Below are 13,868 nucleotides of genomic sequence, written 5' to 3'. Positions count from 1 at the left end.
ACATACAATCCTAGCACATCAGCATTGTGGGAAATGTAGTTCTGTCTACTCTACATCAGTCTCACACCAATGTCATTCAAGCCTGATATTCACAAATAGGTGAAATTTAAAAGCCTGACGCAGGCCAGAACCAGGAGATGCGTGAATATGTCAGGCAGGCACTTGTAAGAGCCATCCAGGTATGCGTACCTCCCGATGCGCACACACAAATATTTTTACAAAAAAGAGGTGGGGCATTGGTGTTCCTGGATTTCCCCTACCTTATAACTTTACTTCTGCTAAACGTATGGCATGTACATCATAAAACAAAAAACATTTACAGAGATCTGCAGGGTTTTAAGGGTCAGGGCTGACAGGGGGGAAGGGACGCTAATCAACTTGGGGGTTTGTAAGTCCTATCCCTTAACTGGGCATACTGGGAATCAACTGGGAAAATGGCCAATGGCATCAGTGCACGTGGCTTTTAAAATCCACCCCATTTACACGGTAGAAGTAGCATTTGTGCGCGTAAAAGTGCGTCCACTTAAACTTGTGCTCATATGTGTCTGCAGTCAGGCTATTTTATAACATACGCACATATGCATATTGTATGTTATAAAATAGCCATGTCCCTGGGTGCAAGCTGGAGAATGCGTGCACATGTGTGCCCACTGCTCCTATTTAAAAAAGTTACCGTGTTATTGTTTACTCGACTATATGGCTGGGTAATCTTAGCTTTACTTGTCTAAAGAGACATTCTCTTATTGTTAATTCCATGAATATTATGCAATGATTAATCATCTCTTCCTGAGGTGCATTGCCAGTGTTGGCTGTCTTTGTTGCCTGCTGGGTGGTGATGCTGGGATGCAGGGCAGTGAGGGCCATGCTTTGATTTTCGTAACAATTTTCTTGGACAATTCTCTTCCTCCACTGAACTTCTTCTTCCCTTCACCTTTAAGATGTGAAACATTTGAAGTTGTTTTGAAGAATGCCAATCTCCTGTGCTAATAGAGGAAGAGAACATTATAATTCTGAGCTTGTTACGTTTTTCGAGGTTCTGCCAAATAGAAATCAGAAAGAATATGTTTTAAAAAGTGTGCGCTTTGATGATGCATTGATCCCAGCAAATATGTACTGACTCAGACATGGTCTTCTGATTTCCAGAAATCCCATTGGTATTGTATCTGTTTGCTCTGATTTCTGTCACGTGGCTGTGGGGAGGATTGCATTTGGCTTACCGACACCTCTGGATGCTAATCCTTTTTGTCATTTTTAACAGCCTGCAGGTAAGAACATATTTGTTTTCAATGTGCTTGGAAACTCATGACTACAAATGTTAATTTTTATAAAAATAGAATCAATATTGATTTCATCTCAGATTGGAAACAACTTTAAGGGCTGTTGCATCAGACTCTTCCTCTAATTTTGCTCCATTGCCCTTGCATTTTTTTTCCTTTGAAAATATCAGTATGTTTTCATCGATAAATCCAGAACTGCTTATATACTGGAGCAAAAGTTGTATACATCCATCCCTTCGATTGCCATATCAAGCTGATAGGCAATCTCCGCTGGAGAACAGAGAATGTTAAGAGTCTGTTCAGGAAATCAGTCTTGGGGCACCACAATTTTTCCTGGTCTCTTGCACACTGTTGCAGACACTGAGATTTCTATACAGAGGGCTATTTTCAAAGACAGGAATGTCTGTTAAGTACTTTATATACCCTCAGACGTTCCGCATATTTTCAAAGTGAATGTACATGCATGCTTTCTCTTTGAAGGTTCTTCGAAAATATGTACACAAACTCCCCTGCACAAAAGTTACACCTGCTCTTGTCATGATGTAACTTATGCATGTGGATTCACGCACAGGAAGGGTCATTTTCAAACAACTCCTTGCAGCTCATATACACATGAATATGGCCATGCAAAGATCTACTACGGTATTTTAGAACCTGCGCGTATAAGGTAGGTGCAGATTATAAAATGCACGTACGTATCGTCAAGCTTGAATATCTGAAATACATTGCAAGTGTGTACTTTTCCTAAACATGCTTGTTTCTATTTTACATGAACAAAAAATTGTGACTTGCTCACCTAAAACTCTAGTTACACATGGAAGTCAGTAGGAGTGGGAAGTCATTGCAACAAAATAGGAAATACAGATGATATTTCCTATTTCATTTCATTTCAGGAAAACCAAAAAAGATAGGAAAAAACAAAAAAGGGACAGATTTTTAAAGGAGCGCGCGCGGGGTATGTTTGTGCGCACTACCCGGCGCGCACAAATGTACACCCGATTTTATAACATGCGCGCGCTGTCGCACGCATGTTATAAAATCCAGGGTCAGCGTCCGCAAGGGGGTGCACACTTGTGCACCTTGCGTGCACCGAGCCCTAGGGGAGGCCTGATGGCTTTCCCCGTTCCCTCCCCCCACCTTCCCCTCCCTTCCCCTATCTAACCCACCCCCCAGCCCTACCTAAATCCCCCCTACCTTTGTTTTCTAAGTTACGCCTGCCCGAGGCACTCGTAACTTGCGCGCACCAGCCAGCTGCTGGCGCGCCGTCCCCCAGCACAGCCGCTGTGCCGGAGGACTTGGAACCGCTCCCGGACCGCCCCCAGACTGCCGCCCCCAGCCCCGCTCCATTCCTGCCCCTTTTTCAAAGCCCCGGGTCATACGCACGTCCTGGGGCTTGCGTGTGCCGCTGAGCCTATGTAAAATAGGCTCGGCGTGCGCAGGGGGGGTTTTAAAGGGTTACGTGCATATATTACGCACGTAACCCTTTGAAAATCTACCCCAAAATGTGTTGCTTTTCCTATTGTTTTTTTTGGGGGGGAGTTTAAAAAAATTATAAGGGGAGAAACAAAGCCCAGAACCTACCCCAACCCTTCCCATTTATAAAACATCAGAGCGCCCTCACCAGTGGACCCCCACCCTCCCTCCTGATCCCCCCCAGTACTCACTACAAACACCCGGTGGTCTAGTGGGGGGTCCAGGAGTGATTTCCCACTCCTGGGCTGCTGCCCTTTGCTCTTAACATGTGACAGGGGATACTGGTGCAAAAAAATTAAAAACAATGATCTGGGGATGGACCCGAGATGGCCCACCCCCAGAATGAAAACAAAACAGCCACAAAAATGTTTCAAGATTCCCACCCCTAGAAGTCAGTATATTTTAAAACACGCATAATTGAAATCACCAGTTTGCCAAAACCTTCACCAGTTCACCCAGTCCTTCTTCAGGTCATTGAAACCCTCCTAGTTCTTCACTCTGAACTCTCCCCAGTTCACCCAGCCCTCCTTCCCAGCCAATAGTTAATAATAGACAAGGCTGATCTCAATTGTGCAAAATAATTAGCAGGTGTAAAATAATGCAAATAAGTTGACAAATGTACATATGTTTCATATAAAATAGCAACTTGTGCATATAGCCCTTGGACCTGCCTTGAACACCACTAGACCGCTGCTTTTTTTCATGCATAAGTTTGCATGCGAGACTGAAAATGCTTGCATAATTTTGATGTTTCTAAAATAGCGTGTACACGAGTACAAGTTATTTATGCACATATATGATAATTTTATGTGCATAAATGTTTTGAAAATTCACCCCATACTTTTTTTAAAAGTATGCATCTAAATCCGAATGCTGTACAAACTATATCCTCCCCTCAAATGCCTCTTTTTTGTATGCATAAAACTATAACAAAATTGAGTAATCAATCTACTTTTTGCGTGAAAGGAAAGCAAATTTTCTAATGAGTCATTTACACATATAAACCTCGCTATATGCACATAAATGGCTTTGAAAATCTAGCCCTGATGTATCGACCTACAACACAAGCTGCCTTTTAGGAAAAAGTAGAAATTTTGCCTACAGTTATGGCAAGGGTGAAAAAGTATGACTTTGTTTCAGGATGCGATGAGGTTGACTAGGTTTCAACTCAAGTTTAAAGTGCAAATGAGTCTTATCTTTCTCAAGATACATCAATCAATGAACATATTGCTTAGCTTTCATGTCAGACACCTCCTGTGTCCAGACATGACAACTAAAAGGTTCGGGCACTGCAGTAGGGTTTAGATAGACATGTTTATCAAATAAGAAGAGGCTGTTTATCAGCGGAAACTTGGCTAGGAAAAAGAGTACTTATCTACAAAAAGTCCCACAGGATACTGAATGGAAAATCATTCATTTTCAGCACGGTTAAGTCTTTCCATCAGACTTTTATTAACAAGTGCAACATATCATCAGCTCTCCAACAATAAAATAACTTCAAAGTGGCAAAACTTCAGTCTTAAATTTCTGGAAGGATTTATTTATTTACTTATTTGAAAACATATTCTAGTCCACTCTTCCCAGCACTAAGTTCAGTGAAACCTGCCATGAATGTATGAAACCTGCAGGATATACATTTTAATAAACTGAAATTGAATCATGCTAAATTATTATTCACAATGATGTTCCAGAGGGGACTCCCAGCAGTCTCTTCTTAAATTATTGTATGGTAACAAAGAGTGTCTCACCTAGTGGAGCAGAATTTGTGAGAGCCCCCTGCCCCCCCCCCCAAAAAAAAAAAAGAAATTGACAAATTAGCAGTACATCACTTCCCATTAAACAGGAGATTATTCATAAGAACATAAGAATTCCCATACTTCGTCAAGCCCAGAATTCCTATTTCCAATAGTGGCCAATCTAGGTCTCAAGTATCTGGCAGGATCCCAAATAGTAGATAGATTTAAGTTTATTGTTTGTGTTTATGTTGTGAATTATGGGGTGGGGAGATAGATATGTGAATTGTCTAAAATATTTTTAATTATTGTATTAAATGTTATTTATTTTTTAGTTTTTGTATTCTTTTTATTTTTCTATATTTTGATTAAGAATTTTGTTTTGAAATGAATTGCAGTACTGTCATGTCACACAGTGCAAAGCAAAATAATTTACTTGGTTAAAATATCCCATAGAGCTTACAATCTATGAGGCCTGTTCACTAATGATTTTCTCACATTTTGTGTCTATGAGCAAAATGCTTAGGGGCGGATTTTAAATGCCCTGCGCGCGTAAATCCGGCCGGATTTACGTGCGCAGGGCCCTCGTGCGCCGGCGCGCCTATTTTGCATAGGCCGCTGGTGCGTGCAGAGCCCCAGGACGCGCGTAAGTCCCGGGGCTTTCTAAAAGGGGCGTGTCGGGGGCATGCCCGGAGAAACGTGGCGTTTTGGGGGCGTGGTCGAGGCCTCCGGACCAGCCCCCAGGTCGGGTGATGGCGCGCCAGCAGCCCACTGGCGCGCGTAGATTTACGTCTGCTTTTAGAAGACGTAAATCATGAAACAAAAGTAAGGGGGGGGGTTTAGATAGGGCTGGGGGGGTGGGTTAGGTAGGGGAGGGGAAGGTGGGGGGAGGGCGAAGGAAATTCCCTCCGAGGCCGCTCCGAAATCGGAGCGGCCTCGGAGGGAACAGGCAGCGTGCGCTGGGCTCGGTGCCGACCCCGGATTTTATAAGATACGTGCGGCTACGCGCGTATCTTATAAAATCCAGCGTACTTTTGTTCGCGCCTGGTGCGCGAACAAAAGTAGGCAATCGCGCAAATTTAGAAAATCTACCTCTATGTAAATAGGGCCCTAAACTTGAGCATTGGGAGGCTGATATTCAGAAGCCATTTAGACGAGTAACTGAAAATTTATCCATCTAAATGGCAAAGTGGCGATATATTTAGCCACATATTTCAGGGATGTTTCTGGGGGCTGGCGAGAGGTGTTTCGGGGTGGGCCAGAGTTAACCGCAAAAGTTATTTGGAGTTAGCCGCTTAACCTATGTGGCTAATTCTGGTCGCGCCATAGGGCTCTACTAAAGTTAGCTGAATATCCCGGTTAAGTTTGCCAGATAGGTATATTTGGCTATCTTAACTAGTTGTTCCACCACTGAAAATAGATCCCCTCGAGGTTAAGTGACTCACTCCGTAATCCGTATCAATTAGTAAGTAGATAAGGATCTTCTCAATCAGAATTTTGTGCTCTAACCACTGCAGTACATTAATTAAATTTCTTATCCTCACTATCAAGCAGTCATTATTCTAAATTTTAATTTTTTATTTTTATTTTATTTTGAGAGGGAAGAGGGCATGGACATGTAAAACACATCTTCAGTGATGTTTTGCTACCTACCAGTAATATGATTCTTCTAATAATCTTGCTTTCTTTGTCAAATGCAGATCCCCTCTGCTCTGTTGTCTAAGCAAAAGCCTGAGACCCCATCTGGATTTTGTACTCAAATGCACGATCAATTAATTTTCTATAGACCACACACAAAAAGACACTGGTGCTTTTGCCGGTTTGTTTCACTTGTGGAGAGACTTCTAAAATATTTTTACAAAACTTTTCCCTGAATTCATGGTTCATTTATTAGCTTTTAATTGTCGGTTGGTCTCCTACATTCTCAGAGGTTCTGAGCACACTTGCACATCAAGATTATTACAAGAGAATGGCAAGTTTGCCAGAAGAATATTGAAAATTCTGTCATACAACCAAATTTTTATGTAACTAGTGTGCTTTTATTTAAGGGTCATATGTACTAAACAAGCATTTTTCTATGCGAACAACCCTTTAGTACATCTGGCCCTATTCTAAAATCCATCTACTGTCTTTTTTTGAACTGTATTAAAAAAATAAATGTTGGATTAAAAAATATATATAGTTTAGAATATGCTATGTACAGTCTTCAGTCTGTTGATCTCATAAGTTAAACACTGTTGAAAAAGAGACTTTTTTTGGAGGATTACAGTAGCAAATAAAGTTGGCTGAAAAATTCACTCTGATCGCACACTTCTGGTTTTCAAAACCTTCTTTCTTCCTAAGCACAGTGTTTACTTTTTGAGGTCAGCTGTGAAGGGAAACTAAACCATCCCAAAAGAAACACAGAATTAGGGGGAAAGCATTTTCCATATTTGCTCAGTGTCTTGGAATAGGTTTCTATTTCCTGTATGATTAAGTTGCAGCTGTGAGTAACTAAGGCTATTAGGTGATATTCTTATTTTTTGGTAATCTGCTGCTTGGACAGACCCTTGAGCATTGTACTAATATAATGTGCTGCTCTTCCTATATCTCATACTTGCAGGCCTCAAGAGAGAGACAAGTCTGGTAAAGTGCATAGAGTGCTGCCTATGTACTACAGAGATAGGCGGCATCACCTTAAGCAAGAAGGGATCTGGTCTTTGCCTCCAGCCCCCTCTTCCCCACAGCCTTGACACCCTGTCCTGACGCCCACTGATCATCTGATTAATCAGCAGCATGTGCTTCCTACCTGACCCGCTTCCTGAGTCTAGTGCAGTTCGTCCTGTCCTGTGATATGACCTGCGGGGGGGGGGGAGGACCCGTAATGAATTTTGCAGTGTGTTAGAAGTATTCTCACGAGACTTGCACCAGCACAGCACAAGATCTGTCCTACAGGGCTCCTGCAGTTCATACTGTAGAACAGGGAGCATGCAGCATACACTGATATTGTGATTGGATGGGGGTGGCTGAAGGAGTTGCAGTGGCAGCGGCAGCAGCATCCAGGAGGGGGTGGAAAGAGTAATGCAGATAGGAGGAGGTGGCTAAGCCTACTTCTGGGGTGGCTATAGCCTTCCCCCACATGCCATCTATGTCACTGACCTACCATTTGCTCTGCAAAATGAAACTAATTTCCATAAATATTTGTTGTTACTATTACTGTAAAATGGATAGTGACTTGTACTGTTTAGTATACCAAGACCCATCCAAGGATAAAGGGTCCATTCTGCCTAATTATTCCAGTCTTCTGAAAGGCTTGGTAAGGCCTTACCTTAAGTGACTCCTCCTGCTAATTACCAGATGAAATGACTAATTTTTCTTCTGTGGTCTCCTGCTGATTGACTCGTGAGTTATTCAGAAATTACTCATCAGTTGGTCTATTAAAGCCTAATAAATCTCAGTGAAAGCAATTTTTTTAAAATTTGGTTCACTGAGCAAATATATCAGGATCTTACAAGTTAGCCCACAAATCAAGATAAAAATATTTCACACTCATTTGACAAAGCACTTTGTATATGTTGTAGCTCACTAAATTAAGCATCTAAATTGCTAAGATTTTTTTTCTTGTTCATAGAGGCATATTTTAATTTGCCAAATATGTCCGTGTTTGATAAAGTATACTTGGTATGGAAATGCAACGAAATATTGCAAATCAGCCATAACCGGAAAAAATAAACAATAGTCAGCAGCAAGTGGCTGAAGACTAATGCAGTAATTGTGTGTGTGTGTGTGTGTGTGTGTGTACACCCTATTAGCCGGATTATAAAAGGGCATCAAATATAAGATGATCCTCTTAAATGCAGGTCATGAAGAAGAAAAAAGGTTTGAGTAACCTTATGTAACTCCCTTGTAACTCCCTTGCTCAGGGCATTCTCTGAAACAGGCAAGGAGTCACCTTTCAGATGCCGCAGGGTTGAGAAGAACCTGGCTGAAGCTCCAGATCAGGATTCTTCCATGGGGGACAGTAAAGCTGTAAGACCCAGCGGGTCACCCACATAGCCTCTTATTAAAACTTGTCCATTTAATGAGTTGTGTTCCCAAAGCACAATAACATTTTACTGAATACAACAATCAAGTGAATCACAGTGCAGGATGGACTGGAAAATAAAAAACAGGAAGCAGTGTATAGATTTACACAGTCCAGAATCCCTGAAATTACCACTTCTCATACAGCTCGAGAAAACCGGGTGAGAAACTGGAACTTTCTTCTGTTCCCACAAAATGCTTTTTTTTTTTTCTCTTAAACCCCTCTAGAACTGGCAAACCCTCTTCTCCCACATAGAAAACACAATATCAAAAATATCAAGTCTCCTTTTAATTCACATTTTTTTTTAATTTCTGATTTAGACTTGGTACTAGTAAGGTTTTAGTAAGTTAAGGAACATATTTACTAAAGATGTTCTCCTATTTTGTTTCTATGGGAAAAATGTTTAGTAAATTGGGCACTAAATTTAATATAGTATGCCCCCAGTGGGCACTTTGCAGAGCTAAGTATAACTATGTGCAGCATTGTGAGATACGGACACCTAGGATATTTCACAATTAGAAATAGATGATCTCCAAAGTAAATGAGGAGTGACCTGAGACAAAAATTGACTCACATTGCATCCTCTCGCAGTCATGTCACAAAGCAGTTGTATATGTTAAAGCTCATTAAACCAAGCATCTTATATAAGCAGATTTTTAAAAACCCGAAACAATAATAAGGGGCGGATTTTAAAAAGCATTTACATGCGTAAATCTGGGTTTTACGCATGTAAATGCACTTTACTCGAGTAAGTGGGCTTTTGAAAATTGCTACAATATATGCCATTGAATCGTCCATAGGATTTATTCGCATAAGTGCACTTTACGTGAGTAAATGGCTTTTGAAAATTGCTACAATAGTAGTTACATTTATACGCGTAACTCCTTTGAAAATTACCCCCTAAGGTTGTTAGTTACATCTGACCTGAAAGTTAATATGCACTGCTACCCAGACTGAAGCTGCCATCAAAGTGCAAATCATTAGGGAGTTCTCCTTTAACAAAGCGTTATCCCTAATGTAGGTCGCAAGGGTGTCAAGAAAAATGCCCACCTGTTTGTGGTGAAGTATCACTTACTGGCATTTCCACTGGGTCTTTGTGTGAGCATAAATCAAATTTAAATATGACACTAGCCTGCTTACTTTGCTGAACCTAACACAAAGCGTCATTAAAGGCTGCTCACACTGAGCGTGCATGCGAAATAGAATCTTTATAATATATAATTCATCATTTGAATGTATAAATCTGCCTATTCAGTCAAAGGCCTAAGCATATGGGCACTTGCTAAAAGTTAATAGGTATGCAAAATATTCAAATAGGGTCATAATGACCTCACTAGCTATTATTACATAATTTTCAAGTGCTAGATTTACTGAGGCCATTGATCCCTGATAAATGTAGCAACAGTTTGGGGGTAGTATTTAAGGACTTGTCCTGAGGAGCTGCCCAAAGAAAGGCCCTATCCATCCCACTGCGAAAAAAAACACATTGGCCCTTAGGACACTCTGACCCTTCCCTCTCCCGTTAATGCACTCATCCACACACTTCATGCCCCTTCCATCATGACAACAAAAATTAGCCTTCAGATCCCACCTCCATCCCCTACAACAAAAATTGGCTTCCAGGTCATGGCAGCGTGAAACAATGAAACCTCATAAGAGGGTTCCATTTTGAACTTAGCAGCGGTGCCTCCTGCTAGCAAAGTCATGGGGGTCAGCTGGCAGGGCGAGTGTGAATTTCGGCAGGAGAGAGTGAAGGAAAAGAATAGAGGTTATTTTTGTTGCCAGATGGGATGGGGGAGAAAGAGAGAAGGATTGGGGTGGGGCCCGAGGGACATTATGATTTGTTGCAAGGTGGGAGAGAGAAATAGGGGACCTTTAGGGCCATCGTGTTATGGAAAAGATGTAAGAGGAAGGTTCTCGTGTGCTAACCAGCCTGCACACTTTAGAATGATTAGCACTCGTAATTTAAATATACAAGGTGCATGCCCATTAAAAGGCCCACGCTCACCTCCCTGCACATGACAGGAAGGGCTGGATTAGAGACCAGAGCAGCTTTGCCCTTTCATCCTAAACCTTACTTTTTTTGAGTTTATAGTTTTGACAAGTTTAGGACTGGTAGGAAATGCACCATTAATTTAGATAACTATGGTTTGCAATTGTATTTTGATTGAAAATGTTACAAACATTAGATTGAAGTAAATCTGTTTCTGTTGAATTGCCTAATGCTTCCATGGTACTCCTTACAAAAAAGTTATGAAATATGGTAATTAAAGGGTTTGAAGCCATAGATTCATTTAAGTGGACACTTTTGGGCAATTTTGTAACTGCCTGCTTAAGAAAGCTGGCAATCCCCTCCCCCGCATTTTGAAAATTGAGAAGTATGTGCGTAAATCTAAACCCCTCCCTATCTCTGTCCCATGGAACACCTGCGCTCAGTCCAGCTAAAATTAGGACATATGTTCCTAAGTTTACCCACATATTAGAAGGGCAGTTGTGTAGAGAGCAGTCTTTGTGCGTAAAGCACTGTTTACCTATGAAAATGGCTTTGAAAATTATCCTCCCACCACATATCAATGCTTTAAAAATTAACTACCATGTTTTACTTGTCTTTTTCTTCCTTTCTTTCATCATATTTGTGATTGTTGCCACCTTAATGAATTGACCGTATGAGGTTTCTTTAAATATCTACGACTAAAAAACTTATTTGAAAATTTTCCTGCATACCCAACATAAATATAACTTGTACATAGAAAAAAAAAATCCCCTCTCTTTTATGCATCTAAAATTGTATGCATTTAATTGGGGGATTTTCAGCACAAACCCTGGATGGCTGGTGCTCTTTTGAAAATCTGCTCCACTTTTCATGTACCCCACAAAAGATGCCAAACTTTGGACCGAAGCATAGCCCTCCATCCGGTGATTGTACTTTCTCCTTTCCTTCTGAGCTGCAAGCTTGAGATCTTTGCAAAGGAAAAGGCCTGAAGGTAGCTTAGCAGTAGGAACTGGAACCTACTTCTATGCTAAAATGAAGCAAATGATACGCTGCTCAAAGTAGGTAACTGTGAGCACCAGGTACGATTATATTCAAAGAGGGAATCAATATCTGTCTTGCACCACCATGGAGCAATGTTTCACTTTGCACAGATCTAAAGCTTCAGAACTCAGCTTCAAAATTCAGAATTGAAGCCTACAGCCAGTACAAAATGTTCCTCATATCATGTTGTAAACAGGGAGGCAAAGACAGATATTTTGCAATAAGTATTGGGATGGATTCATGTCAGTAGTACTGGAACCCTCTGCTGTATGAAAAAAGAACAGTCTTCCACACAGGAGAGGGCACCCGTGATAGGAGTAAACCTCTTCTCAGCACTGAAAGCTGAAGGGGTGCTACACATGGTTACAGGGCCTGCCAGCAGGAGGCAGTACTGTGCACGGCCACCAGGCCTTAGGCTGGAGTGCGGCTGCACGTAGCCATTGGTTTGCAGTTCTGTGGCCCAGGGAACTCATGGGCAGATGTCAAGTTTGTGCGTTCCAACAGGGCACCGGCAGGAAGTCGTTTTGTTCATGGCTGCCAAGGGAAGAGACTGGGGCTGCAGTTGGGAGAGGGTTGCTTGAAGGGCCCAGGCTGAGCTTTCAGCAGCACAGCAGAGTCCATCTCACAGGCTGCACATATGGAGGATGGGAACAGAGTCATCAGGAAACAGCTGAGAACAAGGGTGTCAGAGAAGGGAGGAACGTTGTGAAGGGGAGAGGAACAGAGATAGGGTGAGAAGGTTGTAGAAGGAGAAGTGAGGTGGCTGTGGAGGGACAAAGGGAGAAGACATCAGAATGCCGTGTGGAGAAGGGACTGAGAATGTACTGGGTCAGAGAGAGAAACAAGTTTGCAGAGGGAAGGAAGGGAAAGAGTAAACACAGATGGAGCCAATGTAATAAAACCCATGCTAGAATCAGGGATACATTTTGGCACAGGTTTTAGTTTACTCATGCAGTAGCAACTCACAGTACTAAAAGATGCAGTAAGCTAATGCCATGCAAATAGACTAGGAGTAAAAAAAAAAAAAAAAGCTTGCTAAATAGAAAAAAGTATGTTTTTCTTTTTACTCACAGGCCATTTGCATGGTATTTAAACAGTAAATATGTACAAAAGAAAATAGAGCATCATCTCATTTGACACTGGTCATAGAAGAACATCATTTCTGAAGGCAATGAAGCAATGTGACAAGGTGGTGGCTAAAGCCAGAGAAATGCTGGGCTGCATAGAAAGAGACATAATCAGCAGGAAAAAAGGAGAAGATAATGCCCTTGTACAGGTCTTTGGTGGGGCCTCACCTGGAGTATTGTGTTCAGTTCTGGAGCCTGTATCTTGAAAATGGCAGAGACTGGATGGAAGCAGTCCAGAGAAAGGTGACCAAAATGATGCGGGGTCTTCATCTGTGAGATAAGACTGGAGAACATAAATATGTATACCCGAGAGGAGAGATAGGGAAGATATGATGCAGACCTTCAGATACCGGAAAGGTTTTAATGATGCACAAATCTCAAATCTTTTCCACTGGGGAAAAAAAGAGTAGAACAATGAATCACCATATAAAACTCCAAGAGGGACAACTGAGAACCAACATCAGAAAAATCTTTCTTAACAGAAAGGATGGTAACATCATTCCAGGTGGTGAAGATGAGAACGATAATGGAATTCAAAAGGGCATTGGATAAACATTGCAGATCCCTAGAGGCTAGAGGATGAAAATGAACAAATAGGGTATCTATATTAACTTTAGATGTCATATTCTTCTTGGGGGTAACCTACACGAGTGGCAGTTATTGTGCAGGTTACTCCCCAAGCCTTAACAGAAGGCTTGGGAGACAACCTGCACAGATTGGCAGTTATTACTCTTAACAGAAGGCTTGGGGGTTAACCTGCACAGATCGTCAGTTATTACCCTTAACAGAAGGCTTGGGGGATAACCTGCACAGATTGGCAGTTATTACTCTTAACAGAAGGCTTGGGGGATAACCCACACAGATTGTCAGTTATTACCCTTAACAGAAGGCTTGGGGGTAACCCCCACAGATTTTCAGTTACTACCCTTAACAGAAGGCTTTGCTGGGCAGACTGGATGGACCATTTGGTCTTTTTCTGCTGACATTTACTTTGTTACTATGGATGCTAATTTCTAAAAAGGAGATAGAGCAGCTTTTAAATTAGAGTAAGGGGGAAAGCCAACAGTCACTCAGTAGTGTATGGGTCGGAGGAATGTATCTTTGAAGGGTACTAATGAAACAGGAGAGTTAGGGCATCCCAACAGAGAGGTTCCAATAAAA

The 13,868-nt window shown here is 41.6% G+C and overlaps 1 protein-coding gene across 1 annotated transcript in view; it reads left to right on the top strand.

The window, feature by feature from the left end:
- Window positions 1-13,868, top strand: part of ADGRV1 (adhesion G protein-coupled receptor V1) — a 1,128,533-nt gene that overhangs the window by 1,063,339 nt on the left and 51,326 nt on the right. Inside the window, exon 87 of the mRNA XM_029573357.1 lies at window positions 1,144-1,265. Within this exon, the coding sequence (XP_029429217.1) occupies window positions 1,144-1,265 (122 nt within the window). The remainder of the gene's footprint in view (window positions 1-1,143; window positions 1,266-13,868) is intronic.

The sequence above is a fragment of the Rhinatrema bivittatum genome, chromosome 1 (assembly GCF_901001135.1).
Source record: "Rhinatrema bivittatum chromosome 1, aRhiBiv1.1, whole genome shotgun sequence".
In the NCBI taxonomy this organism is placed as follows: Eukaryota; Metazoa; Chordata; class Amphibia; order Gymnophiona; family Rhinatrematidae; genus Rhinatrema; species Rhinatrema bivittatum.
This window is presented reverse-complemented; position numbering and strand designations above follow the sequence as displayed.